We start from the raw sequence: 27,036 nt of genomic DNA, 5'->3' as shown, positions 1-27,036 counted from the left end.
TAGAGTTAAAGCATCTAAGAATGAACATCTGGATAGGATCTTAGGACATAGGATTCAATAGGAGTGTGCCCAGCTGTCCTCTTTACCTCAATTGACCTTTTCCCCTGTTGATGCCTAATGAAAAGCTTGGCAGAAGACATTTCTCAATAGGAGGAATAAAGGAAGGGACAAGTCAGAATTCTTTTTGTAGTTTTAATCTTCTTCTTCCAATTTTTCCTCCCTTTCCTAGTATGGATACACTTAGCGCACAGAAATACTGCCACGGAAATAGCAATCAGACCTTTAGGGTAGAGCCATTCCCTTTTTTGGTTGTTGTTTAAAAACAGGATCAATTATTGTAGTTAAAGAAGAACTAAGTACCTTTCTAAAGCAGCTTTGGGAGGCAGATACTGATGTAGATGTTGAATTTAGAGACAGGTAGTCTGGCCTCTTTTTGCCTTTGCATCATGTCCAATTGTGTTACTGAGTAGAGCTGTCTTCCTTTCAAATGTTGGGTCTTCATATCTTGGCTTCCTGCCTTCTGGGTTGGCATCAGCTAAATGCCTGCTGGCTATAGGAACATTACTGCACTCTTAGTGACTATATTTATTTTCACATGTTGGTTGTTGACAACTGAAAAGCAGTTGCATGTGTTGGGGCTTAATGAAAAACCTCCCCTGGGTTTTATGAATTTAAAGTTAAAAAAAGGGTAAGATTCCCCAAGTTTGAGGCTTTATTTAAAAGTTAATTTTTTGCTGCTAGGGATTGAACCCGGGGTATTACACATGATAAGCACATGTTGTACTTATCTATACCTTTAACCATGTGCTGAAGATATTAATTAAAAGTTCATGTAGATTTTTCTTCTCAATGTTTTCTTTTTTAATATATATTTTTTATTGTAAAGATACTGTATAGAACAGTTACGGTTACATGAGCAAGGTAATAAGTCCATTTTCTATCGAGCATTGTTAACCCTTCCTTTGTTTTTCCCCTACCATCGCTTCCCCCCCCCCCCAACAAAGTTGTAAGGTTTGTTTTTAATATACTGTCTTGTACATCTCATTGTTACAATGGGTCATCCTGTATCCTTACTTCAGCATTTTGTTACTCCCCTTCCCCTCCCCAAATTAGGAAAATGTATATACAAGATGCAGGATACCAGGAATCAAATACAATGACAACAGGGGTTGTATCATGGGGTAAGAACATACAAAGAAACTTGCTATTACAGATAAGGGAAACCATGGGACCTATATTTCTCTGAGTCTGGCTTACTTCACTTCATATGATTTTTTCCAAGTTTTTCTATTTCCTAACAAATGAGCAGTGTCATTCTTTCTGATGGAGGCATAGAATATCTCTCTCTCTCTCTCTCTCTCTCTCTCTCTCTCTCTCTCTCTCTCTCTCTCTCTCTCGATATATATATATATATATATACATACATATATATGCATATATATATACACACATACACCACATTTTTTGATCCATTCATCTACTGAGGGGCATCTGGGTTGGTTTCTTATCTTAGTATGTGTTGAACTAGATTGTATCTGTACCCATTTTGACTGGGTCAGACAGTCTGTGTAACTATAGGGCTCTGGTTGATGCTTGCCTTAAAATAGTGTTCTAGCTCAATGCTTTCTTTGCACCTGTATTTGTGAGGAGCTGGCAGAGTCCTCATACTGCCATGAGGAAAATTTACTGTACACACTTGGGATGGTGATTTGAACTTAACCTGTTGTTGAACAGCCTGTGTGTAAGACTTGGGTGGGTGTGCTGTAGAACATCAGCTAGTGGTGGGCTCTTGATTCAAGTGGTGACTTTATGATGAAGATAGCCTGAGTCATAAAATACTCTGATAATATGACCTCTTATGGTAGCCCCTCATGGTTTAGGGTAAGGTGGAGGCCGAGGAATTTATCATGTTGTAGAGGTATATGTGGAATGCACTAAACTGGTGTTTGTTGGTGAGCTAGGACATAGAAGCAGTGTAGCCAGAAATAGTGCTGTCCTCAGGCTAGCAGGATATTGTGGGAGTTAGTTTCACCTCTTGTTTTAATCTTCTGAAGTCAGTTATGTCTGGCAATTCTCATTGCTCATAGCACCTGATGGAAAATAGTTATGCTTTTGAACTTTTTTTTTTTTTCCTTTCTTGGTCATGGGGCTTGAACTCTGGGCCTGGGCACTGTCCCTGCATGCTTCAGCTCAAGGCGAGCACTCTACTGTTTGAGTCACAGCTCTGCTTCCGGTTTTCTAGTGGTTTATTGGAGATAAGAGTCTCATGGAGTTTCCTGCCTGGTCTGGCTTTGTACCGTGATCCTAAGATCTCAGCTTCCTGAGTAGCTAAGATTACAGGCATGAGTTACTGGCGCCCAACTGAATAACTTCTACGTATTTTTCTGCCTGCTTCATTTTATTACTGGTGCCTAGCCACATGGAGGTCTACATCTTCCCAGAGGCATTAACTTTCTGTGTCCTATGAGTTTGTGGTATACGACTTTGCTATAGTCATCAGTTCTCTGTGTAGAGACTTAAGTCTGGTTTTGTCTTTCTTTATAGTAATGTTTATTTCTTACCACTCCCTGATATAGAATCAAAAGTTCAGTTGTTTAAAAAATAAATCCAGTCAACTTTAAGCTCTTCCCTTTCAATTTGCTAAGGTAGCTCAGTAATCTTAGAAGAGTATAAAGGGGATTGCTGTTCAGGTAGCTTTAAGTAAACATGGGGGCTGATAGGGCTAGGGGAAAACCTGCCCAGGATGATACCCTGTGTTAGAAAATCATACAGAGAACATTTGCCACAAACCCTCCTAGTGAAATAGATTCTGCATGTAGCAAACTAAATTTTGGGGGAAAATTGTAAAAATGTATCTCAACTCTTCTTCATTTGCTTTGTGGCTTTAAAAAATGTTTCTTCTTCATTGCTTCTTAATACTAGAACTACTTAGCTTTGTTAGAGGATGAAGGGTCTTGGGACAACAATCAGGACTTGGAGGTGATTTTATTTTGGTGGTAAGATTGATCAAGAAAAATCATTTGCTAAACTTGAAAATTGAGACGATTATACTGAAGTAAATGTCTAAATTTCAAGAATTACTAACAAAGAGAACAAATTCTGTGTTGATTTCTATGTTGTAAGAGAAGAATAATATTGGTATCATTAATTATGATGGAATAGTTAATTGAGTATGATATGTTTAACTTTTCATATTCTGGAGATATAAGACAAATATCTTCAGCCAGTGGCTCACACCTATAATCCTATACTCAGGAGGCTGAGATTTGAGGATTGTGGTTTGAAGCCAGCTGGGGCAGGAAAGACATTTTTTTTTCCAGGACTGAGGACTGAACCCAGGGCCTTGTGCGCGCTGGGCGGGTGCCCTTCCGCTGGGCTAAACCCCCAGCCCAGGAAAGAGATTTTTATCTCCAGTTAACCACCAGAAAAAGGAAGCGGTGCTGTGGCTCAAAGTATTGGAGCACTAGCTTCCAGTGAAAAAGCCCAGTACAGTGTTTAGGCCCAGAGTTCAGTCCCCATGACTGCCTCTCCCCACGCCCAGAAAAAAGAAAAATAAAAAGATAGTCCTCTGCCCTTTCTTCAAAAGAATCTTGTTGCTGTGTTTGGCAGCACATACCTGTAATCCCAGCTTTTAGGAGGCTGATACAGGATGATCAGGAGGTTGAAGTCAGCTTGGGCTATATAGGGAGATTGAGACCCTATATATTAAAAAAAATAAGAAGAACACGAAACAGATTGCTATTGGGAAGCAGTCTGAATCTTAACTAACCTTAGAGGTATCTGAAGTTTTTTATATACATGATTAAGCCACAACAACAGATGGAAGAAAGAGCTTTTAATGTGGTAGAACTTCTACCTCATTGAGTGTTAGTACTGGATAATTTGGAGGTGTTGTCAGCCAGATAATAATAATAGTAATGATGATATTAGTAATAATAGCAAAGTCCATTAGGATAGCCTTGAACAAGCATTATGTTTAGGAATATGGCTTGTTTAGGAATTTATCTGGTAACATGCATAAGATATTTGAAGTTTTTCTCCTAGTAAAGGAGATCAATTTGCAATAAGGTATTTGCTTCTCTGCTCCTTTATAAATAGCAAAGAAGTAGTAGTCAACAAAATAGGAAACCTCCTTGACACCAAAGGCTATTGAATTAGGAATAAGCTGAAAAATCAGTATTTAGTGAGAGCTTCATTTGTTTGAGTGCTGTTCTTATCATTGAAGGACTTCCTTTTGGTGTAACATTTAACAGTGTCAGAAGCTCTTTAATCAAGCTGACTCTAACAGAGGTCTGGATTTATTCGTGGGAAATAGTTGATCAAGTGTATTGCAGATGGTGGAATCATAGAGGCAAGTATCAGAGGACACCTATAGTTGAGCTTCTTTCTACAAGTGAGGTGTCTTCTAATTGATCTAGATATCATGGTCATCAGGCTACATTTAACAACGAGTCTTAAACTCTTGCTTCCTTTTCTCTGTTTATTTTTATTTTTGCAGTACTCTGATTTGAACTCAGGACATTGTGCTTGCCAGGCAGGTACTTTACCATTTGAACTGTGCCTCCAACCTGTTGTACCCTGGTTATTTCTGAGATAAGGTCTTGTTCTTTGCGTGGTCCAATTTGAACTGTGCTCCCAGTTTGTGTTTTCTACCATAACTGGGATGATGTGTGCCACCACACCCAGCATTTTGGTTGAGGTATGGGGGATCTCATGAATGTTTGCCTGAGCTGGTCTGGAAGCATGATCCTCCCCATCTCAGCATCCCATATCACCTGGAAAACAGGTGTACACCACTGAATCTTTCTCTTGGTTGAGATGGAATCTCTTGAATTTTTTTCCCAGATACTCCCAGAGTCTGCCTCCTGAGTAGCTAGGTTTGCAGATTTGGGCCCTTGGTGCCTGGCTTCTTTTCTCATAAGGGATACTTTGTGGTGGTGAGGTAAATTCTCCTCATGCATTGGTCTTGGTATTAATCTTGAAGTGTGTGTTAGGTTTTTAAAAAAGAGGTAGCCGAGTAAGAACTGCACCACGCAGGTGGTATTCAGGTAAGGGGTAGGTTTATTCAATAGACCTGCTGGGACCAGGCAAGGTTGGCACTCCAAGTGGCTGGCAAAAGAAAAGGCCGGTCTGGCCGCGGTTTAGGCCTTATATAGGGTAGGGGGTGGGGAAGGGTGTGTCCAGGTAAAGGGAAGTGGGATCAGGTGGGAGAAAGGTGTGGCCACATCAGGTTAAGATGTGACCTCAGCGGATGCGGATGTGACCTCTTCCAGGTGTCCCAGTTGCCTAGGTAACGCAGGTACTGGGCGAGGTCTGTCCGCCGTCCAGGAATGGACCTTACAGTGTGTTTGCAGAATTGTTATAGTTCCAATGGTTGAGAAATTCTGTGTATAGGTGTTTAGTCCCACATCATATGTTTAATATTGCTCTATTTGGTACTGTAAACATGCAGCACTTTCCTCAAATAGTAAGTAACTATCTTTAGTAGCAACTGATGAAAGGAAGTATAGTATTTCATATATGTAGGTGAATTCAAATTGAGGTTTGCTTAATAAGACTCCTTTTGCCCTCTGCTCTGTTGTGGATTTGTGGATGTGCTTGAGATGATAGAACAGCTGTTAGTTAAAACAATTATTTTTATGTTTAGATTCTTCTTGTTTCATGGAAAAGATATGCCCTAAATTAGCTGTAATGGGTAACTACACCGAGTTGTTAGGTTACGAGATATAAACGTTTCATTGTTAATTTATGACTCAGAAGACCAGCCTCTGCTTTTTCATTTCATCACGATGGTGCATTTACCCTGATACTCCTGGGTCCTAATGAGTCACTGTCTAGGTAAAGGCTTTTCTGAGCACATGTCTTCATCCACAGCAGGTCTGTGGGTTTTAGATATGGAGGATTATAACAGCCAGTCTTTCCAACTATTAAACAAGGTGATTTGGAAAGAAATGTTGATGTGTGATAAGAATGTGGCAACGGTAGGCTCTGCACCATTTTTGCATTCCTTTTTAGAAGCCATCTGTTAATTTGGTGGGCAGATTGCCTTGTGGTCTCAGAGAAGTTTGCTGTAACATAAGCTGTCCATTAGGAAAAAAACAAGATAGATACTTATTCCTTTTAGGATGCCTCCTTGACTAAATTTGTAGCCATGGATCCCATACCAGCTTCTATGTGTATGCTCAACTTCTCTGCTGCTTGTGATCTGCTGGGATTCTTCCCTGATGCTGTCTCAGAGAGAGCTTTTCTGAGCCCCCCAACACTGACTGTAGTATTTAAAGAGACTTCTTTGACACTCAGCATTTATACCCCAATGAGCTCAAACACAATTTGTCTTGGTGGGGATTTCTCCTAGGTATAAAAATCACTGCTGTTGTCTGACTTAAATTTAGGGTGAAGGAAAAAAAATACATTCCTGGTATTCCTTTTGAAAATACACTGCCGTTCTCTGTCAAATATAAACTTAAGTAGAATGAATATCCTGCACAAAGAGAGGGAAAACCATGTTATTTATATCTAAATCTTTGTGTTGAATGGGGACAATGAACGTCCTTTGGAAATTTTCTTCCATTCTCTCTGCTAAAAATATAACTAATTTAATTCTCTTTCTTTTTGATATAAAAGGAACGAGAGTGAACACTTGTCCCCAGGTGGAAGCCTTGTATGTATCACTGTAAGCGGTCACTATAAGGTGAAATGATGCTTTTACTTTATTAAAAATTATTTCTAATGATGTGATGCAATCCACTATTTCCTTTGTAATGACCCAGCCTTATTCCCTCTCTCATGCCTTTTCCTTTTTTTGTTGTTCAGTTTTTAATTTTTGTATCAGTCCTGGGGCTGGAACTCAGGGCTTGGGTGCTGCTTTTTGTGCTCTAGGCTAGGACTCTACCACTTGAGCTGCAGTTCCATTTCTGTTTTCTTTTTTGGTGGTTAATTGGAGGTAAGAACTCACAGACTTCCCAGGCTGGCTTTGAACTGTAGTCCTTAGATCTCAGCCTACTGAGTAACTAGGATTACAGGTGTCAGCCACTGGTGCCCAGCTCATTCTCTTTTTTCATGTGGTATCACCATATTATCTATGACAGACTCACAAATGTATGGGCATTTAGAAGTTGCACATAATATTGTAATTTTGGCTTAAAACGCTGAAATATGCTTTACCGTTTACAATAGTTTCTTCCCACTTGTGGTCATTATTGACCCCTCTCTTTACCCATAGTAGCTTCAGTTTCATGGTTTTTTTGTTGTTGTTGTTGTTGGTGGTGGTGGTGGTGGTGGTGGGCTTGAACTCTGGGTCTGGGTGCTGTCCCTCAGCTCTTCAGCTCAAGGCGAGTGCTTTACCATTTGAGCTGCAGTGCCACTTCTGGTTTTCTGGTGGTTTATAGGAGATAAGAGTCTCATGGACTTTTCCTGCCTGGGCTGGCTTTGAACTTTGATCCTCAGATCTCAGCCTTCTGAGTAGCTAGGAGTACAGGTGTGAGCCACTGGCGCCTGGCAGTTTCGTATATTTTTATAGCTACACCAAGTTGGCCATAGAAAACCATAAACTTTCCTCCTGGGAAGTTATCTTGATTTCTTTTAGAGGTAAGGGTTATCCATAGTTGTTAGATTTATAATGAATGAATAGTTGTAAGGCTAATGACTTGGTGTTCTATGTAATTCTCTGGGAATTCAACTACTGTTTGAAAGGTTCATTGCCTTTCAAAGGAAAGAGCTACCATGCCAAGGAGGAACATGTTTCTCCTGGAGACAATGGGTTGTCTTGTGTTTCTATCTTGGCCCTAATTCTGAAGGTGCACTGAAAAAAAGGGTTCCTAGTCCAGCAGTTTAATTTGGGGCAAAGGGTAGCATGAGCAAGAGCTGGAATCTATGAGCTGAGTTTATTCAGATGGGTGGCATTTAGGTTTGGGAAGTTCAGTTGATTCCAGACCAGTGCCTCAATCAGTAGTTGTTCAGGACACCATGGCTGCTGATCCTAGTTCTGATTCTTCCTAGTTCATCATCCCTGCTTGATGTTCCTGCAGTAGGACCACTATAGCCCTTCCCAAGGCACAGACCACTTATTCTTTGGATTCTCCACAGGTTCCTCCTACTCAAGTACTATTTCCTTCATGCCTCTGTTTCAAAAAGTCTAAATTTCACCTTCCCTGTCTCAGCACAGCACTAACTGCTCTTTGTCAAGTTCCATATTGGTTAAGCATGAACCCTCAGTATTTACTCCTGTTCATTAGATGCCTGTATCCTTCCTAGTTGCAGTGGCAGTTTACATCTGTGAACATCTTAGAGGACAGAGACCATGTGGTATTGATACCACTTGCTTTTCTATAGCTAGGAAAGTGTACTATGCATTTGAAAGCATTTGAAGCAATCTGCTGAGGGGAGAAAAGTGTCTTGTGTGGGAGACAGTTTTGGCAGGAGCAAGCATGCTTGGCTTTAGCCATAAGAATTGCTGTCTGAGTTTCTGGAAAAGAAGTATATAAATCAGGGCCTATTTAAAATAAATCTAGTTATAATGCAGATATGTTTCATCTATCTGTTTTGTTTGATGGATTTGTTTTGAGGTTTAAAGTGGGTTGTGCACCTGTAGGATGCTATTCCTTTGCTTTCAGTTTTTTTTAATATGTGGTGGTCTTGGATGGATTGAGAAAGAACTTCATTTCAATTGATTCTGTGAATAACAAGAAATAAAATGCAGGTGTGTTTGGACATCCACATGCCTTTGAGCAAGTTTATTGGTATCACTGAGCCTCCAGATGTATATCTATAAAATGGGCATTAGAGACACCTCCCCAGAGATTGGTTGTAAGAATGAAATGGCCTGGATGGATATAATGCAAGGTCCTCAGTGGCTGATAGTAGTGATAGGCAGTGGTGATGTTGGCTTCTAGGCAGTTGGATAGCAGCACTTACAGGGTATTGGGAATGGAGTTTCTTCACAAATTTATTGATTGACCTTTTCACATTTGCAGATGTGGGCTGGTGGAGCTTTAATATTACTATCTGCTGAGAGATAGCTTTAAAAGTATGAATTCAGGAAGAAAACTATCTGTGAACAAGAATTTTTGGTTTGTATAATCTAATGATTCCCATCCTTCAGGACAAAGCAAGGACCTTTCCATAGTAGCATGCAAGCCTCTGACATAATCTCAAAAAGGACACTGAGCTAATTATAGTGCTTTAGGGCCTTGTGATTTTCTTTTTCCTTTCAATATCTGAATAAAAAATGGTCTCTTACGGGAGAGAAAGATACACGTTCAGAAGCCTATACTGCTTCTTGATGTACTGCTTACTGGTTTCTGAGAGAGATAGCAGGGAGAAGGTGAGAGGATTGACAGTGGTGCTAGTAAGAAGTAACAGATCTCTGTTCATTATCATAGTACCCTGTCTGGGAAATAGGGTTCCTTTGCTGTCATCCCAAAGGATACTAATTTGAATAACACTGTTGCCTTTTAAGTAAGCACAAGATAAAGACAATAATGTAGCTCCCCACACACTATCTCTCTATATGTGTCTGTCTGTATTTCTCTGTGTGTGTGTGTGTGTGTGTGCTCATGTAAATGTGAATATGAGTTAATTAGAATGAACAAAGAGAGAACTTTGCAATAGACCCAGACCTTGAACAGAGCATAGATTGTACATTAGCTCACAGTTGTTAATGTCCTAACTTTCTTTGAACTGTCTGATTTTCCTGGCCACCTGCCAGCTTTTTGGCTTTTGCTCATATCACAGTGGCAGCCCCACTGTTTGAAGGTAGAATTGCTGATCTTTCTTTTGCAGCAACTACCTAAATCAATAAGTAATGAGACATGGCTTTTGTTTTCATTACTGTGCTGAGATGCTCTAGCATCTTACTTTTAAGCTGGATAAGCTGCTACACCTTGGTATGATCCTAAGATGAGGATACTAGAGGAATTGCTTTATTTTCTTTCTTCAGATCCAGATCATTTTTCCTAATCATTCTGCTCTTGGATGTAAGGCATTGGAGTACCTGCTACAGTGCTTGAAGAGAATTTTAGAGGATTTAATAGGCTGTTTCTGTTCTCAATAGTGTAAGACTGAATTGTGTGGGAGTTCTTAATAATGTCTGTAAATGTGATGTATTAAGAACCCACACTTTTGCCAACTTAAGCAAGGTCACCCTGCATTGCCAGCAAGTTCATAATTGCTAGGACTGAAACTATAGGAAAACAGAGCTTTACCAGTTGCATAATCAGGAGACAGATGTGGGGCCATTAAAACTAACTTGAGGGGGAAAATGCCCTGGTGCTGAGGACAGTAAGGGTTCCCTCTAGAATTAGGCTGCTTAGGTAATATTTACCGAACAATCACTATTTACAACTGAGCTTTCAGCAGAAAAGTTACAATTTAAACACTTCTCTATTATTTCTATGTATCTGAAGTCCTAAAAGCTCTTTAAAAATTAAGTCCTTTTCTGTTTCAGGCCAGCTTTATTAGCATTTGGGAGGAAGATGATCTTGGGTGAGCCATCTGTTTTGTGTAGAAGAGTGAGCGTCCAGGTTGAATTCTTATCCTTGGGATAATCCCTGGTAAATGTCCTGTGGGAAGCTGGCAAAAAGTGCTCCTGTGTTCAGAGCTGGCTTGTACTGTAGTAATAGGATCTTGCCAGCTCCCTACCTCACCATATGATCATCCTCATTAGACGGCAGCAAAGAGAAGCTGCTTAATATGACCTGAGATAGTGGGGCATTTGAGTGGAAGAACGTGCTGCATCTGGCATGTTGCATTTGAAGAGATGCAGGCTAACTCAGAAATTAAAATTTGGAGAGAAGAATGACTAGAGAGAATTGCCTCCCTCTGTTCTTTGGAGATTTTCTCAAATCTTTCCCCTGCTGTGTGGTACCCACATGGTTTTGCTGCCTATCAGACCTGAGATATTAAGAAAGCTGTTTGGTAAAGTCTGGAGTGGGCTACTCTGGTGCCAGAGTTGGAGTGCACAGCCTGTCTGAACAGACACACATAATGAGTGCCCAAGAACAGAAAGTCCATCTGAGGAAAGACAACACATTTGTAACTTTATTGTGTGCTTGAGGGAGGAGGAGAGAAGGTTGTGAAAAATGAGGGAATGAGGGAATTGTATCCCTCTCTCTCCCTCCCTTTCCCTCCCTTTCCCTCCCTCCCCTCCCTCCCTCCCTCCCCCCTCCCCCTTCCCCCTCCCTCCTTCCTTTCCTCCCTCTTCTCCCTCTCCCCCCTCCTCCCCCCCTCTCCTTCTCCCTCTTTCCCCTTTCCTCTCTCCCTCTGTCTCCCTCTCTCTCCCTCCCTCCCCCTCTTTCCCTCCTTCTCCTAAAGGCAGGGCATGGTAGTTTATACCTGTAATCCCTGCTACACACATGGGGAATATTTTGGTTCAAGCCCAGCTGGGGTAAAAGGTCACCAAAATTCCATCAAGGCCAGTAGTTGGGCATGACATATGCGTATTACCCCAGCAATTTGGGCAATGTAAATAGCAAGATCCTGGGCCAAAACCTGATCCCTTACCTCAAAAGTGACTAATAAGTGTGAGGCTCTGGATTCAAACCCATTACCACACACAAAACATCCTTATAAGTCAATAAACCTTTCCAAATCAAGTTACTTGCCCCTTCCCTCCTATATTTCTTCAGGAATGCAGTGTCACAGGAGTGGTGGGCTATTTGGAGACAATTTTTTTTTCATTTTTATCTGTTTTCAAATGCTGCATTATTAGGTCTCAGGTCTTGCTTGCCAGGACTGTGGGTGACCTGCTACTGCTAACTGAGAGATTTAAAAAAAATACGCCGCTTTTATACTCTTTTATTTCATAAAACATTACCACTGCTCTAAATGAAATAATAGATACACATCAATCAGTGTAGTCACCTTTTATTGTTGATTCAACTACCAGGTTTTTACAGAATTCACTCTGCATTTTATTTGACTTGAACATGAATAGTCTCGGCAGACTTAATTATATTAGTGAAAAAAGCACTTTCAACAAAATTATATGCTGACATCCCATAATTCATACCTACAGATTTGTGAAACAGATTTATGTAAATCTATCAAATTACTCTAGATGACATTATTTAAAATTGAGATTTCATTTTAATGGTATTTATAGAAAAATTTTATATGAACATTTTTACATGAACTATTTTAAAAAATAGCTCATATCAGTCCCTTTAAAGAGAGAACACTGTAACATTTGAGCATCTTGTCTTCATGAGTTTTGTGACCCATCTGGTACAGTGTAGGGACATGGGAGTCTGTAAGGAGAATTCTGTCCTAAACTGTAAGCTGTAAGGCAGACACTGTTGTTCCTTCATTTAGCTGTTAGTTCATCTATTCAGTCACTCAATAATTACTACTATGTGCTAGGGCTTTGGTCAGGAACTAAGCTCAAAATGCTCTTGTTTGACAGTGTAGTGGGATGGCAACATCCAAATTATTTCACATATGTGTACAGTGCAAGAAGGTTATGGGAGGCCTAGGGAGCAAGTGTATCGTGAGAATGAGGTAGGAAATGGTCTTAGAGAAAATGTCAGAAGCTCTGTGAGAGGTGTCCAGTTCTGGAGCTATATTCTAGGCTCTGGAAATGGAGGGTTCATTTTAGAATGTTTGTGTAGGACTAGGGGATGCTGATCCACAGGGGAAGCGATCAAAAAGCACATGACCATGGTCAGGTCCCTCAGGCAACATTGTAGAGGAGGATGCTAGAAGGCTAGTGAAGGAGGCTATTTATTGGTTGATTAGGTTAGAGTCACGATAATCAAACTCTGAGTAGTACTTGAGAATTAATGCTAATGGCAGAGGAAGAGAGATTCAATTAGCCAGGCACCAGTGGCTCATGTCTATAATCATAGCTACTCAGGAGGCTGAGATCTGAGGGTTGTGGTTCTTAGGTAGGCCAGGTAGGATAGTCTTGAGACTTTATTCCAATAAACTAACAAAAGCCCAGCAGTGGAGATAGGGCTCAAGTGGTGAGGTGCTAGCCTTGAGCAAAAGCAACAACCTTAAAAACAGTGCCCAGGCCTTGAGTTCAAGAACCCAGGACTAGCACCAAAAACAAAACGAAAACCACTGGCAGGATGTTGATATAGGAGAACTGAAGCTGACTGAAAACTCTACTGGCAAACTCCCCACCCTTCTTTTCTGGAGTTGAGAAAGAGAGCCTTATACTTGCTACACAGGCACTCTACCACTTGAGCCATATCCCTAGCTCTTTTTGGCTTTAATTATTTTTCAGATAAGATCTTGTGTTCTTGTATGGCATCATCCTTGAACCAGGATATTTTCTTTTTTATTGTTATTTTGAAGGTGATGTAGAGAGGAATTACTATTTCATAAGTCAGGTAATAAGTACATTTCTTTTTGGACAATGCCACCCCTTTTTCCCATCTCTCATTGTTTTTTTCCTCCTGTCCCCATCCACAAGCTGTATAGTTTATTTTCAACATAGTGTCTACTGAGTACCACTGCTACATTTGTTCACCCAACTGGACTAGAATTTTTCCATCTATACCTCTCTTGTAGCTGGAAATACGTATGTAAGCAACCATGAAATCCTTTTGGTCTAGATGGGGTCATGGTAACTTTTTGCCAAGGTTAGCCATGAACTCTCATCCTCCAATCTCTTTCTACAAAATAACTGGGATTTTGCACATCTCTTTCTTTTTTTATTGTGAAAATACTGTACAGAGGAGTTACAATTACATGGGCAAGATGAGTACATTTTTTTATCAAGCATTGTAGCCTCCTCCTTTGTTTCCCCTTCCCATCCCTTCCCATGCATATCTCTTAATGGTTAGCCTGTGAGCTACTTCCAACTCTTGAGTCAAATATTTTCATCAAGATGAGTCCCAATATGACTTTTATTTAAAGATCAGCCTTGTTACTTCCTCTACTCCCTATAGTTACTGCTGCTTATTTCTCCTTCTGTTACAATGCAGATTTTACTTATTTGTCTCCCTCTTTCAAGAACATAGCCTTTGCAAAGAACTTTGTTTTACACCCTCAGGCACTAGCAAAAGTAGACTTTCCATAACCATTGAATGAGTGGATACTTTATGTAGGTGAAAATCTGTAGGGTGATACTTCCCCCTCCCCCACAACAATTTCATGTTGAGGTGGGTCCCATTTAATATTGGTTGGATAAACTTAATGCAGCAGGTTTATAATCAAGAATTATGGCAGCCTATTGCCTTTAGCTTTAAACTTATGGGGATAATTTGATATTCTGATCATTGGTAGTAATTTGAAATAGAAAAGACTATATAAAGTGACCTTTGAAGCAGGTCTAGAAGATTGTGTATTTTTAATTAAAATATGCAATTAAATTTTTAATTAAAGTATGCTATTAAAAGCAGTGTAGGTGGCAAGGGAACGGCCGGTGCTTTTGAATTACACACAGTTTGGGATAAATTGGCATTTACTGTGTTCCCACAGTCGTGGTTTGTCACAAAATGGATTCTTGTGTTTCTTGCTGGAAGGCTGAACAGCTCTCCCTGGTTCTGTCCCATTCAGAAGCTGGTGGAGAATTTGAGCTTGTTGCTCTGTATCACTTGACCCATGGCCTTAAGCAGCTTGTGAATAACTGTTCTTATGCCATAGGCATTTGAGCAATAATTTTCCTCTTTACTGAAAAGGAATTGATCCTTCTGTGGCATATAAATTTGACCTAAAAAGAGGATACAATACTAATAGTGCTACATATACATCTGGAATATGTGTGCTGATGTGAGAATTAAAGGGGTGGACGTCAGAGATTCAGGTAATGTCTTCAACAGGAAGTTCTAGAATCCCTGTCATGGCTTTTGGGTCAAGATTTGAATTAAAGGTCCCTAAATCCTTCAAGACATATGTCTATAAGTAGCTTGGGCTGGTAGGACAGGATGGTTTGACCCTGTCCTTGAGTTTGTTTGTTTTTTTTAAATATTTTTTAAAAAATATTTATCATACAGGCTGTTTGTGAAGTCCCTTAGCTTTGTCATTTTAGATCAGAATTTTCTTCTAATCCTATAGGTTTCAAGAATGGTTATATTTATAGTTTAAATATGGCGCTTTATAATATTTTCAAAGAAGTGATTCTTGGTTTTGGTGATTGTCAGTTTGCTTATTCTAAATTCAGAGTGACTTGAAAAATAGATTTGGATGATCAGGATAAATAATGCTTGGTTTCCCAGCCTTCCCTGGTGGTTCATGTGGTAACTGAGAAGGAGAGCTGGGAAGGGTCGATCCTGTCTAAGTCATTTCTGTCAGTATTTGACTTGCTACTACTTTTATTTCTTAAAAACCAGCACTTACAACCAGAAATGTGCATCATATAAGTAGATGCATTTTTACTTTGTGAAGGAAATGAATTAACAAAATGAAAAAAGATTTGCACAGTATCTATGAAAAACTTGAGATAATGAGTAAATAAAAATAATTTTGTTTTTGGTGTGTAATCTTAGTCAGAAAAGGCCTTGGTGACATGATATATTGAAGGCATATTGAAGACAGTCTGGGTTCAGGTGTAAAGGAGATGTGGACTAGAGTACTAGTTGAGTTCCTGACTTTGCTGCTTTGTACCTTCTTCTGAGTTCGAAGAGGCTGATTGGATTTGCCAACCCTCAGACACTGTGGTATTTTAAGGAGAAGAATTAAAGTGGGATTTGCCAACCCTCAGATACTGTTTGTTATATTTTAAGGAGAAGTATTAAAACAAAATACAGTAGTGTGAAGTTCCACTAAGGAGTAAACAGACACCCTGTTACCTATAAGATGGGAATGGGTAGACTTCTGTGATGTCTACATGTATGTTATACATCCATCAAATAAATATTTGTGGATTTAGCTAACTCACAGTATGTCTGAAAAGATCTACTTGCCTTGTGCTAATGTCAGGATTTGACTTTAACATGCTAACAGGGGATTTAAGAGTATACCTATATAGCAACAAATGTCTCTTTCCAACTATTCTGCCTAGAACAATAGTAAAATTTTGTTTATTTAAAATGCATCCTAAGTATCTGGTAGCCTTCTTTATAATAATGCCACTAGTGAAACACAAAACTTTGACAAGTAGGAGAGGTTATTTGGGGTAAATAGTGCATCTGCACATGATCAGTTTATAAGTAGTAGAAATACGCTAACCCTGATTTTTATAAGCAAATCAGTCAAAGACCCTCTGAGCAGATGGGCTCTCTGATGGTGACATTTGTCTCTGGTTAAATGCATAATGTCATTAAGATTCTCACTGATTTGCTTAGCAAACCTTCACATGTCTGTAGTGTGCTTGGAGTAAGGACCAGGATAACCTGGAGAAGATAAGCAGGAATTGAGAAGAAGGGGATTTTTTTCTTTTTTTAAAAATTTTATTGTCAAGGTGATGTACAGAGGGGTTACAGTTACACAAATAAGTAGTGATTACATTTCTTGTCTAAGTTGTTACCTCCTCCCTCATCTTTTACCTCTTCCCCCCATCCCCAAATTGTACAGATCATTTCCAACATATTGTCTTGTGAGTATCGCTGCTGCATAGGTTCCCACTTTGTCCCCTGTCTCACAATTTTGTTGTTCTCTTTGAGGAGCCAGTGAACTGCTTCTTGAAGTAGTGGATTGTGTGGAAGTTTTCAGAAAAGGGACCACCATGTATGTTTTAGAAATGAAACTGTAAAAAGTTGGTTTTCCTTGTACAGTGACTTCACATCACCAGCATGTGATGACTCCTATGGCTCCGAGAAGCCCTAATAGCCCTGGGTTTTCTTTCAACATGGAAACAGTGATTTCTCAACTTGAATGTGCATTAGAGTCATCAAGATTTTAGAAAGCACCTTCCTATGTTCATATCAGAACAATAGAACAGGAATCGCAGAGGCATCAGCATTGTTTTCAAAGCTTTCTAGATGATTCTACCACAATTAGAAGTTGCAGAAATGTGGGTGGAAGGGAAAGTGCTGTTAGAAAAGGAAGTTAATTCTGGCACTATTGGTAATTTGGTTTCTCTAACAGAATAGCAGTGTGACAAAATGACACATTATGGTATTTGGCTTGCCTACCTTATCCTTGTCTGTATGTCCTTTGTAGCATCTTACTGATAGAACTTTAAATCAGTATGCTTGAACTACTTAGCATGCAGTTATGTGATTTTTCCATGTTCTCTTTTGACTAGGGTGAGTCACTTTATTGATAACACAAGTTGTCATCATCCCCTCAGAGATGCAGTTATATCAAAATTACCATTTTAGAGATAAAGGAACTGCAGTTTAGAGAGGCGTAGTAGATTTTCTAAAGTCACACAGTAAATGAAAGAGCTGGGGCCAGAACTTACATGTGTCTGTCTCCAAATCCCATATTCTCCCCCATTGTAAGCTGACTCTTTGTATTGTGCTAAATTTGAATCTGATCAATGGCAGTTTAACTGCAACACATTTCATTTGTGGACTTTCTGTACACATTAGACATTATAAATGTTTATTCAATTCGTGAATGCTTGAAAAGACAATAGTTTGACATGCAACTTTTTTGGGTAGAATTGTCAGTAAAATCTTTGAGTTTTAGTATAAGAGAAACCTATCAACTTTTATCTCTCTCCTTTCTCAACTCTACCCTTTCTTAATTTTATTATTTCAAATTTTGAGTGTTGAAGATCAAACCCAGGGCTTTGTTCATGTTTGACATTTTACCTAAAAGCTCATCTGTCTTTAACCTTTTGTAAAAGACAAGAAAACATTTTGTTAAGAAAAGGTATATGCTAGCCATGATTTTTTCAGACTCTAATCATGGTCCTCAAAAATACAGTCACAACTTTTCATGTTGATTAAGAACCTTATTTCATTCATTAGGAACCATACATTAGAATACCCAAGGTGGCTATTCTACATTTCCATATTCAAAATTACTTGGACCAATGGGTCCTTATCAATAAAAATCTCTGCCTTCTCTAAAAATTGATACATAACTAGAGCCAAGTGCTTTCAGTCCTAGTATGCAAGAGGCAGAGGATTGTGATTTGAAGCCAGCCTGAGCTTTGAAAAACTCATGAAATGCCATCTTCAAAATAACCAGCAAAAAGCCAGGCTGAAGGAATGGCTCAAGCGATTAGAGAGCCAGCAGAGCAAGTTGAGGGAGCACAGGCCTGAGTTCAACAACAGATGCAAACAAAAACATACAGAAATAGTATTTAATAAAGTGTTTGGTCCTTCCAGGAAAATGACAGTTGTGTAACCTTTTCTGATACCTATTTTGTCACCTTTTTGGTTCTCACCTTTTTAAACTGAGAAACTTGCCCGTGGTTGAAAATTTGAGATGTTTTGGAAAGGCTCTACTTATATGTATGTTGTGCTGATCCCCACTGCTTGACACCTCTAAATTTCTGAGTTGGATACTATTAAGGTAGAAGTGAAAGGGCTCAGGAAACATGAAGGAAAACTACCACAACAAAAGTCTTGGGTAGGACTAATTCTTACTCCAAATGTTTTCTCTGTCTTATTTTTTTCTCTTTCCCACATTTTCTTGTTGGTTGTGATACCCTCAGTGTAAATCTCTTTCTGTACATATTTTTCTGATTTAATTAGCTAGGTCAAAAACCCTCTAGAAAATTTGAGTCCACCACTAAAGTAAATGTATGTAGATGCAGTCATGCTTCAGAAACACACATTCTGAGATAAGCTCTGGCATGCAGTTTTTTCATTGCATGGACATCATCAAGTGTACTTACACAGGCCTAGTTTGATGTATAGGTTGATCACCTTTTGATGCAGCTGAGACATGGAGCACACAGTATATATGAGGTTGTTTGTGCATAATGTTGTGTAGTAAACTTAAATGAACAGAAGGATTACAATCTAATGATTAGAAAATATAGAAATACGTAGTTCAGTAGTAGTTATTTATTGTTGGCAAGAGTATATCCTGTGCACACTTGTGTGTGCTATACTTGGATATGATTCATGCTGTAAGTTCATACCACATTATAACAAACACAAGTAATGCACTGTGCAGTGATGTCACCACAGCTATGATGTCACTAGGTGAAAGGAAATTTTCAACTCTATAAGAATCTTAAGGAATTACCAGCTTATATGCTGCCCATTCTTGTCCAAAATGGTATATAGCACATGAATGTGCATACACATAAATAAACTTGCACGTGATTTGCACCATTTTAAACTTGGAAATAATTGTTCTTGCCAAAAGTTGTACATGTATCAGAGCACAGAAAACTGCCAGAGCCTAGACTGATTTTTCCCCCCTCATTTAATAAGAGAAGAAAATGAACCTGGTGAGATCTGGCCCTTTAAGCTCTTGCCAGTAGTAGCTCAGCAGAGACTCGTACTCAGTTTCTGCAGCCAGATGTTGCCCTGCTGCTAGTCTGGCTCAGGAAAGCTGTGTGTGAGGGACTGTATGACTTTTAAGCGGTACTGTTTATGGTATTCTCCCTGATGTTTACGTTCGTAAATACAGTAGACAGAAGAGGGGAAAATGACCACTATGTGTGTATTCCTGGAAGAATTAATAGAAAGTTGCTTTTTGGTGTGAATGACAAGACCAATATGAGTGTGTGTAGAACTAATGTTTGGCTTTTTCCCCTTCCCTTTCATCAGGGCAGAGCTTGGGATATGGCTTTGTGAACTACATTGACCCCAAGGATGCAGAGAAAGCTATCAACACCCTGAATGGATTGAGACTTCAAACCAAAACAATAAAAGTATGTTTCAACATTTAAAAAAATTGACTTATATACTGGAAGTTTAAAAAATTAAGGGTTATTTTTAGTTCTTTATTTTAGGCCCATGAAAACACTACTCTGTGTGACATAGTATTATAGGGGATCTTTATTCATATAATCATTCACATATTAACAAAGGGACAGACCATTAATGTTCTTACTTAAGTATCTTTTGAGGACAACTTAATTAAATCTCCATCCCTTGTAAGAATCACTTCCTGAACTATCTGAGAGATCCTTAGACTTGTCTGAGCTCAGGCTTTGGTGGAAATGTTTTCTAAGAGGTCAGGTATTAGATATATGAATTTGCAAGCTAATAGAGTCTTGTTACAACTTTTTATTTCTGCCCTTGAAGCAGAGTGAAGTGGCTAATAAAAGTTTATCTATGAGCCCTGAAACTTGAATTTCATTGAGGGTTGTTAGTAAATGTTAAAATACATGAAATAAGCCAGTGCTGGTGGCTCACGCCTGTAATCGTAGCTATTCAGGAAGCTAAGATCTGAGGATCTTGGTTCAAAGCCAGCCAGGGCAAGAAAAGTCTGTGAGACTCTCATCTCCGATAAACCACTAGAAAACTGGAAGTGGCACTGTGGCTCAAGTGGTAGAGCACTAGCCTTGAGCTGAAGAGCTAGGCCCAGAGTTCAAGCCCCACGACTGGAAAAAAAATACATGAAATACTAGTAATTTAGTACCAAATTACTAATTACTATTAATGTCTTTCTGAATATTCTCTTCTCCACAGTTTAAATATGTAAAACCACTCTTAGCTCCTGGGTCACACAGTAAATGTGGCAAATTTCGGTTTTGTGGTAGGACTGTAGTTGATTCCGTCTTGGCAGACTCAGCTTTCTTTGAGGAGACTTAACTAGAAAGCTTACATGACATACAAGTCATTTTTCCCTGTTATATTTTTTCTTTTCAGGATGTATGGCAAATGATTTTGTGGATATTTTTAGCTTTTGTGTGTTCTTGAAATTCTTACATGGATTCTCTCTGGATAAGAAGTTGATCCAGTCCACAGCATAGATTTCTTTTCCTTTATAAGATACAAGGAATGCTGCCTCTTGCAAATTGTTGACATTTGTATCATCAATTCACTCACTTCTGTCTAGTGCAGACAATGTGAGTCAGTCATAGTGCTCTTTCTCATTTGAATCTAGATATGGATCCCAAATATTTTCTTGAATAACATTCCACACAATCCTATCATTTAACTCAAGTTGGAGACTGTTTTCTACCTGTGATTTCAGAAACCAGCTCAGATTCTAGTTTGAAGTGCTGAGGGGAGTTAGTCAAGGCTGATTGTGGCATCCATCTTGTTTAGAGGCTTGTCTTGAAGATTTCTACTCATATTTTTTTCAGTTATCTGGAAATGCAGTGTCATCTTTGTGCTTAAAAGTTCTCTTAGAATTGTCAGTTAAGGTAATTTGTTAGCCTTGGGTAGTTTTGACACCTCATTCTTTATATTTATTGCCCCATAGGAAAAATTCCTGTCAGCTCTTTTTCATCTCAAGGAAACTTCATGGTGGCCCCTAAGTATACTTACATATAAGATATTTAAGATTTATGGACATTTCTTAGTTAAGAAAATGTTCAATGAAAACATTCATTCTTTAATCAGAAAATAGTCTGGTTACTGTGTTATCAGAATTCATGCAAAAGAAATAGATTCCTAATATTGCCAGATTTAAATAAAGATTTAAATTTGTAGTAATCTTTTTTTTCCATTCAGAATTGTTTTTCCTTTAAGTGACCACGTTTTCTGCATTTTTTTGATCAAGAGATTAATCTTTTAATAGTACTATTAAGTAATAACAAAGTACTTTTAAAAAAATAGCATCCTTTATCCAGTTACCTTCAGGCTTATTTACGTGTTCTCTGTCAAGTGCACATTTTAGCAGACTTCCTCTTCCTCAGCTCAAATGAGCAGTAGTCCTGGAAATCAGTTAGTCCTAATTCTGAGGTCCTGAGTTGTGGTTACCAAACAAAAAAAGTCCTTGATAGTTGATATGACTCATTCAGGAAATACCTTTTCCTTCTGTTCTGTTAAGTACTCATTTCATTTTTAGAGAGTCACTTCTTTTGCCATACATACTTCCTAAGATCCAGAGAATGGTGAAACCAAAGGAAACAGTTCGCCACTGAAGAAATGTCTATGACCTTAAGGGAAACATTGGTGACAGCTGCTTCCTTACTGTCCTTAGTCTGGCCTTCTCTCTTCAGACCCAAATGCTTGGGCTGAGGATGTGGAAGGAAGAACAGTAATGCTTTGTGGATTTATACTGGGACATCTGCTACTTCTGATTTTTCTACAATGTGAGTGGGGGTAATAGGCAAGCAGTAGACTACATCTTTCCCAACCCCCATTTGGTTCTTGCAAAAATATCAGTTAACAGCTGGTATCCTCAATTTGGCCCAGATTTCTCTGAAAGGCAAAGCAGACCACTTTCCAAAACTGTATACCCACCATTTCTTTTTACTCTTTTTTCTTTTTCTCTCCCCAATTAGATGGGTTTTATGATATTAATACAAGGTCATGAGCCAGGTTTTTTGAGTGTTATCAGCTTTAAACAGTTTTTAGAGGCTACTTGTATGTCTTGTCAATTCCTGGGATGCTATTCCATAAATCAGTCTCCTTTTATTCCCCTCCTCCAATCCATCTTGATGATGACTGTCAGGATAATCTTACAGAACATCACTTACTTCTCACTCTGGTTTCACTACTCTTTCTCTATATCACTTGGTTCAGCTTTGGAGCCGTGAGGTCGGTGTTCCTACTGTTCTCCAATGGAGACAGACTGGCTCCTCACTGACAAGTGTGTCTGATTCCCAGCTTGTATGTGCTCTTAGGAGGCTTGCCTCTTATTGTACCTTTTCCTGCTTACTTCTAGTTGAATGACACACAGTCCTTCTGGAGTCCTGCCTTCACTGCTGCCAGGCTGTGTGGTTCCAACTCAAACTGGGCTCTCCTTTCTTTGACATCTGTTTTCTTTGCTCATGAGGCACAACAGAAGTTTTGTGATTAACATGACCCAGATGTAATTTTTAGTCTTAAGCACTCTTCTCTGTTGCAAGTAAAAGAGGAGAGCTTGGTGGACTTAGTGTTGCCCAAGAGGAAGTCAGGTAGTTGAATACAGAGCTGTGATTACAACTCTGGTTTTCTGATACTTCAACAAAACTTGTCATGCATTATGCTTACATTTTAATGAGCACTAAAGATTATTTACTGTATCCTTTGTATACAGCTGTTTGGGTACTTGTTGAATTTTCATTTCTTTTTTTGGGGGGGGGCGTTGGGAGATCCAATGGGTGTTCTTTTTTTTTTTTTAATAAGTTTTTTTTTATTGTGAAAATACCGTACAGAGGGGTTACAATTACATGAGCAAGGTAATGAGTACATTTCTTGTCAAGCATTGTTGCCTTCTCCTTTGTTTTTTCCCTACCATCCCTGCCTCTCTGTTCTGTCTTCTAAGCCACCTAACAGTTAGTATGAAATGCTGAAATTCCTGGTTATTAGAATATTGAAACAGTGAATAAAGTTCCTTTAAAGTAGCTTATTTAGGAGTGTCTCCTGGAGTTTCCTAATGGCATTAACTTCTCCATAGGCCTTGTGTAATATATAGTATATTTAACAAATGACACCTATTTGGTATTTTTGCAATGATTGAAGCAGAATTTTTAGGCATTATGAGATCCTAGAGCAGTTGTTTGCATATGTGGTTACATTATAATCATAAGAAGAGTAATTTAGGAATATAGATTTAAGGACGCACTTCAGATCTGTTAGATCTATTAGATCTGCCTTAGATGAGATCAGGCTCTCCTTTTTAGTAAACTTTCAAAATAATTTGTATCAAAAAGCCTATTAGACACCACTAAAATGGAACTCTTCGTAATCCTAGCTATATTGGAAGCTGAGATCTGAGGGTCACGATTCAAAGCCCAGGCAGGAAAATCCATGAGACTCTTTTCTCCAAATAACCACCTAAAATCCAGAAGTAGAGCTGTGGTTCAAAGTGATAGAGTGCTAGTCTTGAGCCCCAAAGCTCAAAAACAACACCCAGGCCTTGAGTATAAACCCCAAGACTGACAAAAATCGATCTAATTTGGTCTTGATTAGATAGATCTTTTCCTTAGTCACTCTGGCATATACCAGATTAAAATTGCCTAAAAATTTACCTAAAATTATTAATAGGAAATACCATTATTAAAATCACTATTTAATCACATATGGAAAAAATATTCAAATATTGGGATATTAAGTTACATCTGTGCCTTACTATGTTCATTTTGACAGTAATTAAACAAAGCTATTAAATATATGGTACTATAAGTTTATACCTTTTCTTAATTACTGTTTTTTAATTAGAAATGTCACATTTGCATTTTTTTCCTGTTTAGCATGAACTGGATGCTTAATGTAGAACTATATCTCTGAGATTGTACTCCTGATTACCCATGTTGCTAATGGGACTTAACTGGCTGTATAATCTTGGACAAGTCCTTTTTAAGTTCCCATTTATAGGTCTAAAATGATAAGCATTCTTAATCAAAATCCAAAAATTTCATGTCATGACAGCACAAGTAGAGAATTCCATACCATATAACTCTATCATGAACAAAAGGATTAGAAATGCTGTATTACATGACTTTCATGTTACATATATAAGATGCATATGAAACAAAAGTGCATTTCATGTTGTTTAGACTTGTGTCTCATTAATTTGTAAGATTTCTCATTATGCTTATGCAAGCATTCCAAAATCAGAAATACCTGAAAACACCATGGTCCCAGTCATTTTGAGTAAGGAATACCAACCTGTAATTATCACAATAATTTATAAGTTAATTTATACTATTAAGATATTCTGATAGTGTCTATTATATATATTTTTAGGGAGAGCAGTGTTTCATTGTCTGTACCAAATTTCATAAGAAAGTGCAACTTTTTCTTTTTATTCTTTTATTGAGAGAGTCTCACCATGTAGCTCAAGCTGATTTTGGACTTGAGATCTTCCTGCTTTGGCCTCCCAAGTGTTGGGATTATAGGTGTGAATAGGACACCTGGCTAATTTGTAAAAATAAACGAACCTTTATCCCATGGGATGATAGGGTTAGTGAAATGCAACATCATATCCTGAGTTTTAACTTTTTTCCTCTACCAAGATGGAAACTTAGCAATTGCAATAAAAGTTGTGTTACATACTTTTCTGTCTCTAGCTCCTTTTGCTAGAGGGTTATTATGATGCGACTTGATTTAATTTATTACTGCAAATTCTTCTAAACAGTTTATTTCTAACTATTAGGAAATATTCTTGAGGTGCCATGTGCAGAAGTTCCCATTGTAGGGAAGTGTGGGGGGGTGGAGAGCCCAGGAGCCAGAATGTGCAGAATATGTGGTGGGTGATCTATTAACATGCCTGTACTGTACCAGTACCAAAACCCAGTGCCAGAACTCTGAATGTTCATGCATGTCTAGCAGCTAGAGCAGAAAGCAGGGTGGGAGACCATTGTAGATACCACCCCTAGAGTGGAGAGGGATTGTAAAAGGTGAGCTTGCCATGCAAAGGACACTGTGATTATATTCCTTAGGTAGGGAGATCCACCATGTTTTAGGAAGAGCAGTGATGGGATTGATTTCGCTATTCACTGGGAAAGTCCTGTTAGACACCTTGACCTACTCTACAGGTTTTCCTACTTACATAGTTTATCTCCTGTGATGGTACAAAGTATAGAAATGTGGAAATCATCTTTTATAACATAGCCATTATTTCAAGACTTGTCTATGAGCTCTTATTTACCTTTACTTGAACACAGTTGCACACTTTGGAAATAATAGTTTTAAAGATAGGCCACAATTGTTGACAATTTAGGAGATGCAACTTTATAAAGGCCTAGTCAGATCACTGTTTGTGGATGAACAAAATAATAGAAAAATACTGTGCTAGAGATATAGACAAAAATGAAATGTTGAGTAATGGGCCTTTTTACCTTAATTAAAAATAATAAACACAGACTAAGTACATGCTTTCCTAATGTCATTTTTGTGTGTGTGTGTGATATTGAGATTTCACCCAGGACCTTGTGGTAGTTATTCTACCATTTCAGCCACATCCCAGTCCTCCTAAGTTCATTTTTTTTTCTTTTTGGTCAGTCGTGGAGCTTGAACTCTAGGCCTAGGTGCTGTACCTCAGCTCTTCAGCTCAAGACGAACACTCTACCACTTGAGCCACAGCGCCACTTCCAGTTTTTCTGGCCGTTTATTGGAGATAAGAGTCTCATGGTCTTTCTTGCTCGGACTGGCTTTGAACCATGATCCTCACATCTCAGCCTCCTGAGTAGCTAGGATTACAGGCATGAGCCACCAGTGCCTGGCCCTAAGTTCTTTTTTAACTTGTGGTCTGACAATCCAGAGCCTTGTTTCAAGGTTCAAGGTGTAGCATTTTGCTGCATCTGTTCCTCAGAAGCCACAATGCATTTAAATAAAGTTGTTACGTCTATGTGTTCTCCAATTTACAGTTTTTATTTAAAGTAAGAAATAATAGATGATCTTTTAAATTAATGTGGTATGTACATAATAAGCAATTTACATTTTCAGGATGCTCATTATCTTTTTTTATTTTTATTTTTTATTTTTATTTTTATTTTTGTCAGTTGTGGGCCTAAACTCTGGGCCTGGGCACTGTCCCTCAGCTCTTCAGCTCAAAGCTAGTGCTCTACCACTTGATCCACAGCGCCAATCCCGGCTTTTTCTGCTTATGTGGTACTGAGGAATTGAACCCAGGGCCTCATGCATGCAAGGCAAGCACTCTACCACTGAGCCACCTTCCCAGCCAGGATGCTCATTATCAACACATGAAACCCTAAGTTTTTTTTTCCTCACCTTGATATGGGTAGGTAGCTAGTCAGACCCAGACCATGTTTGTTTTAGATCTGTTGTATACCTCTAAATGTCTTCTAAAGTGAGAATTAGATGGATACTTGGATATTCCTAGAATATCCAACTTGTCATTCTTTGAGTAGATTTTTTTAAAGATATTTCTTTCCACATTTGATAAAGCAGAAGTCTCTGCTTGTGGGTCATAAGGTTAGTTATGGTAGAAGTTTTCTGTAGTCAAAAGTATTCACCTCCTTCTAGAGGAGTCATTTTGTTACCCAAGCATGCTCTGTTGGATGTGTCTCTGTATCACAAAATCCCAGACATTTCTTTCGCAGCCAGTGTGGAGAATTTCAGGTTTTATAGATGCTTGCATTAGAGTTCAAAGGTACTGCTACTTGGTGAAAGAGTTGGGACAAGTGAGCTAACTTCCCAAGAAGGAGCTCTTAGTTCTTTCTTTTTTTTTACT

General features: G+C 38.7%; 1 protein-coding gene across 12 annotated transcripts in view; it reads left to right on the top strand.

The window, feature by feature from the left end:
• Positions 1–27,036, top strand: part of Elavl2 (ELAV like RNA binding protein 2) — a 141,378-nt gene that overhangs the window by 82,953 nt on the left and 31,389 nt on the right. For all 12 annotated transcript variants that reach the window (XM_070008146.1, XM_070008136.1, XM_070008102.1 and 9 more), the window contains one exon: positions 19,566–19,669. In XM_070008146.1, the coding sequence (XP_069864247.1) occupies positions 19,566–19,669 (104 nt within the window). The remainder of the gene's footprint in view (positions 1–19,565; positions 19,670–27,036) is intronic.

The sequence above is a fragment of the Dipodomys merriami genome, unplaced genomic scaffold (assembly GCF_024711535.1).
Source record: "Dipodomys merriami isolate MVZ:Mamm:240054 unplaced genomic scaffold, mDipMer1.0.p SCAF_11, whole genome shotgun sequence".
Taxonomy (NCBI): domain Eukaryota; kingdom Metazoa; phylum Chordata; class Mammalia; order Rodentia; family Heteromyidae; genus Dipodomys; species Dipodomys merriami.
Note: the sequence above shows the minus strand (reverse complement) of the source record. Positions and strands in the feature narration are given on the sequence as shown.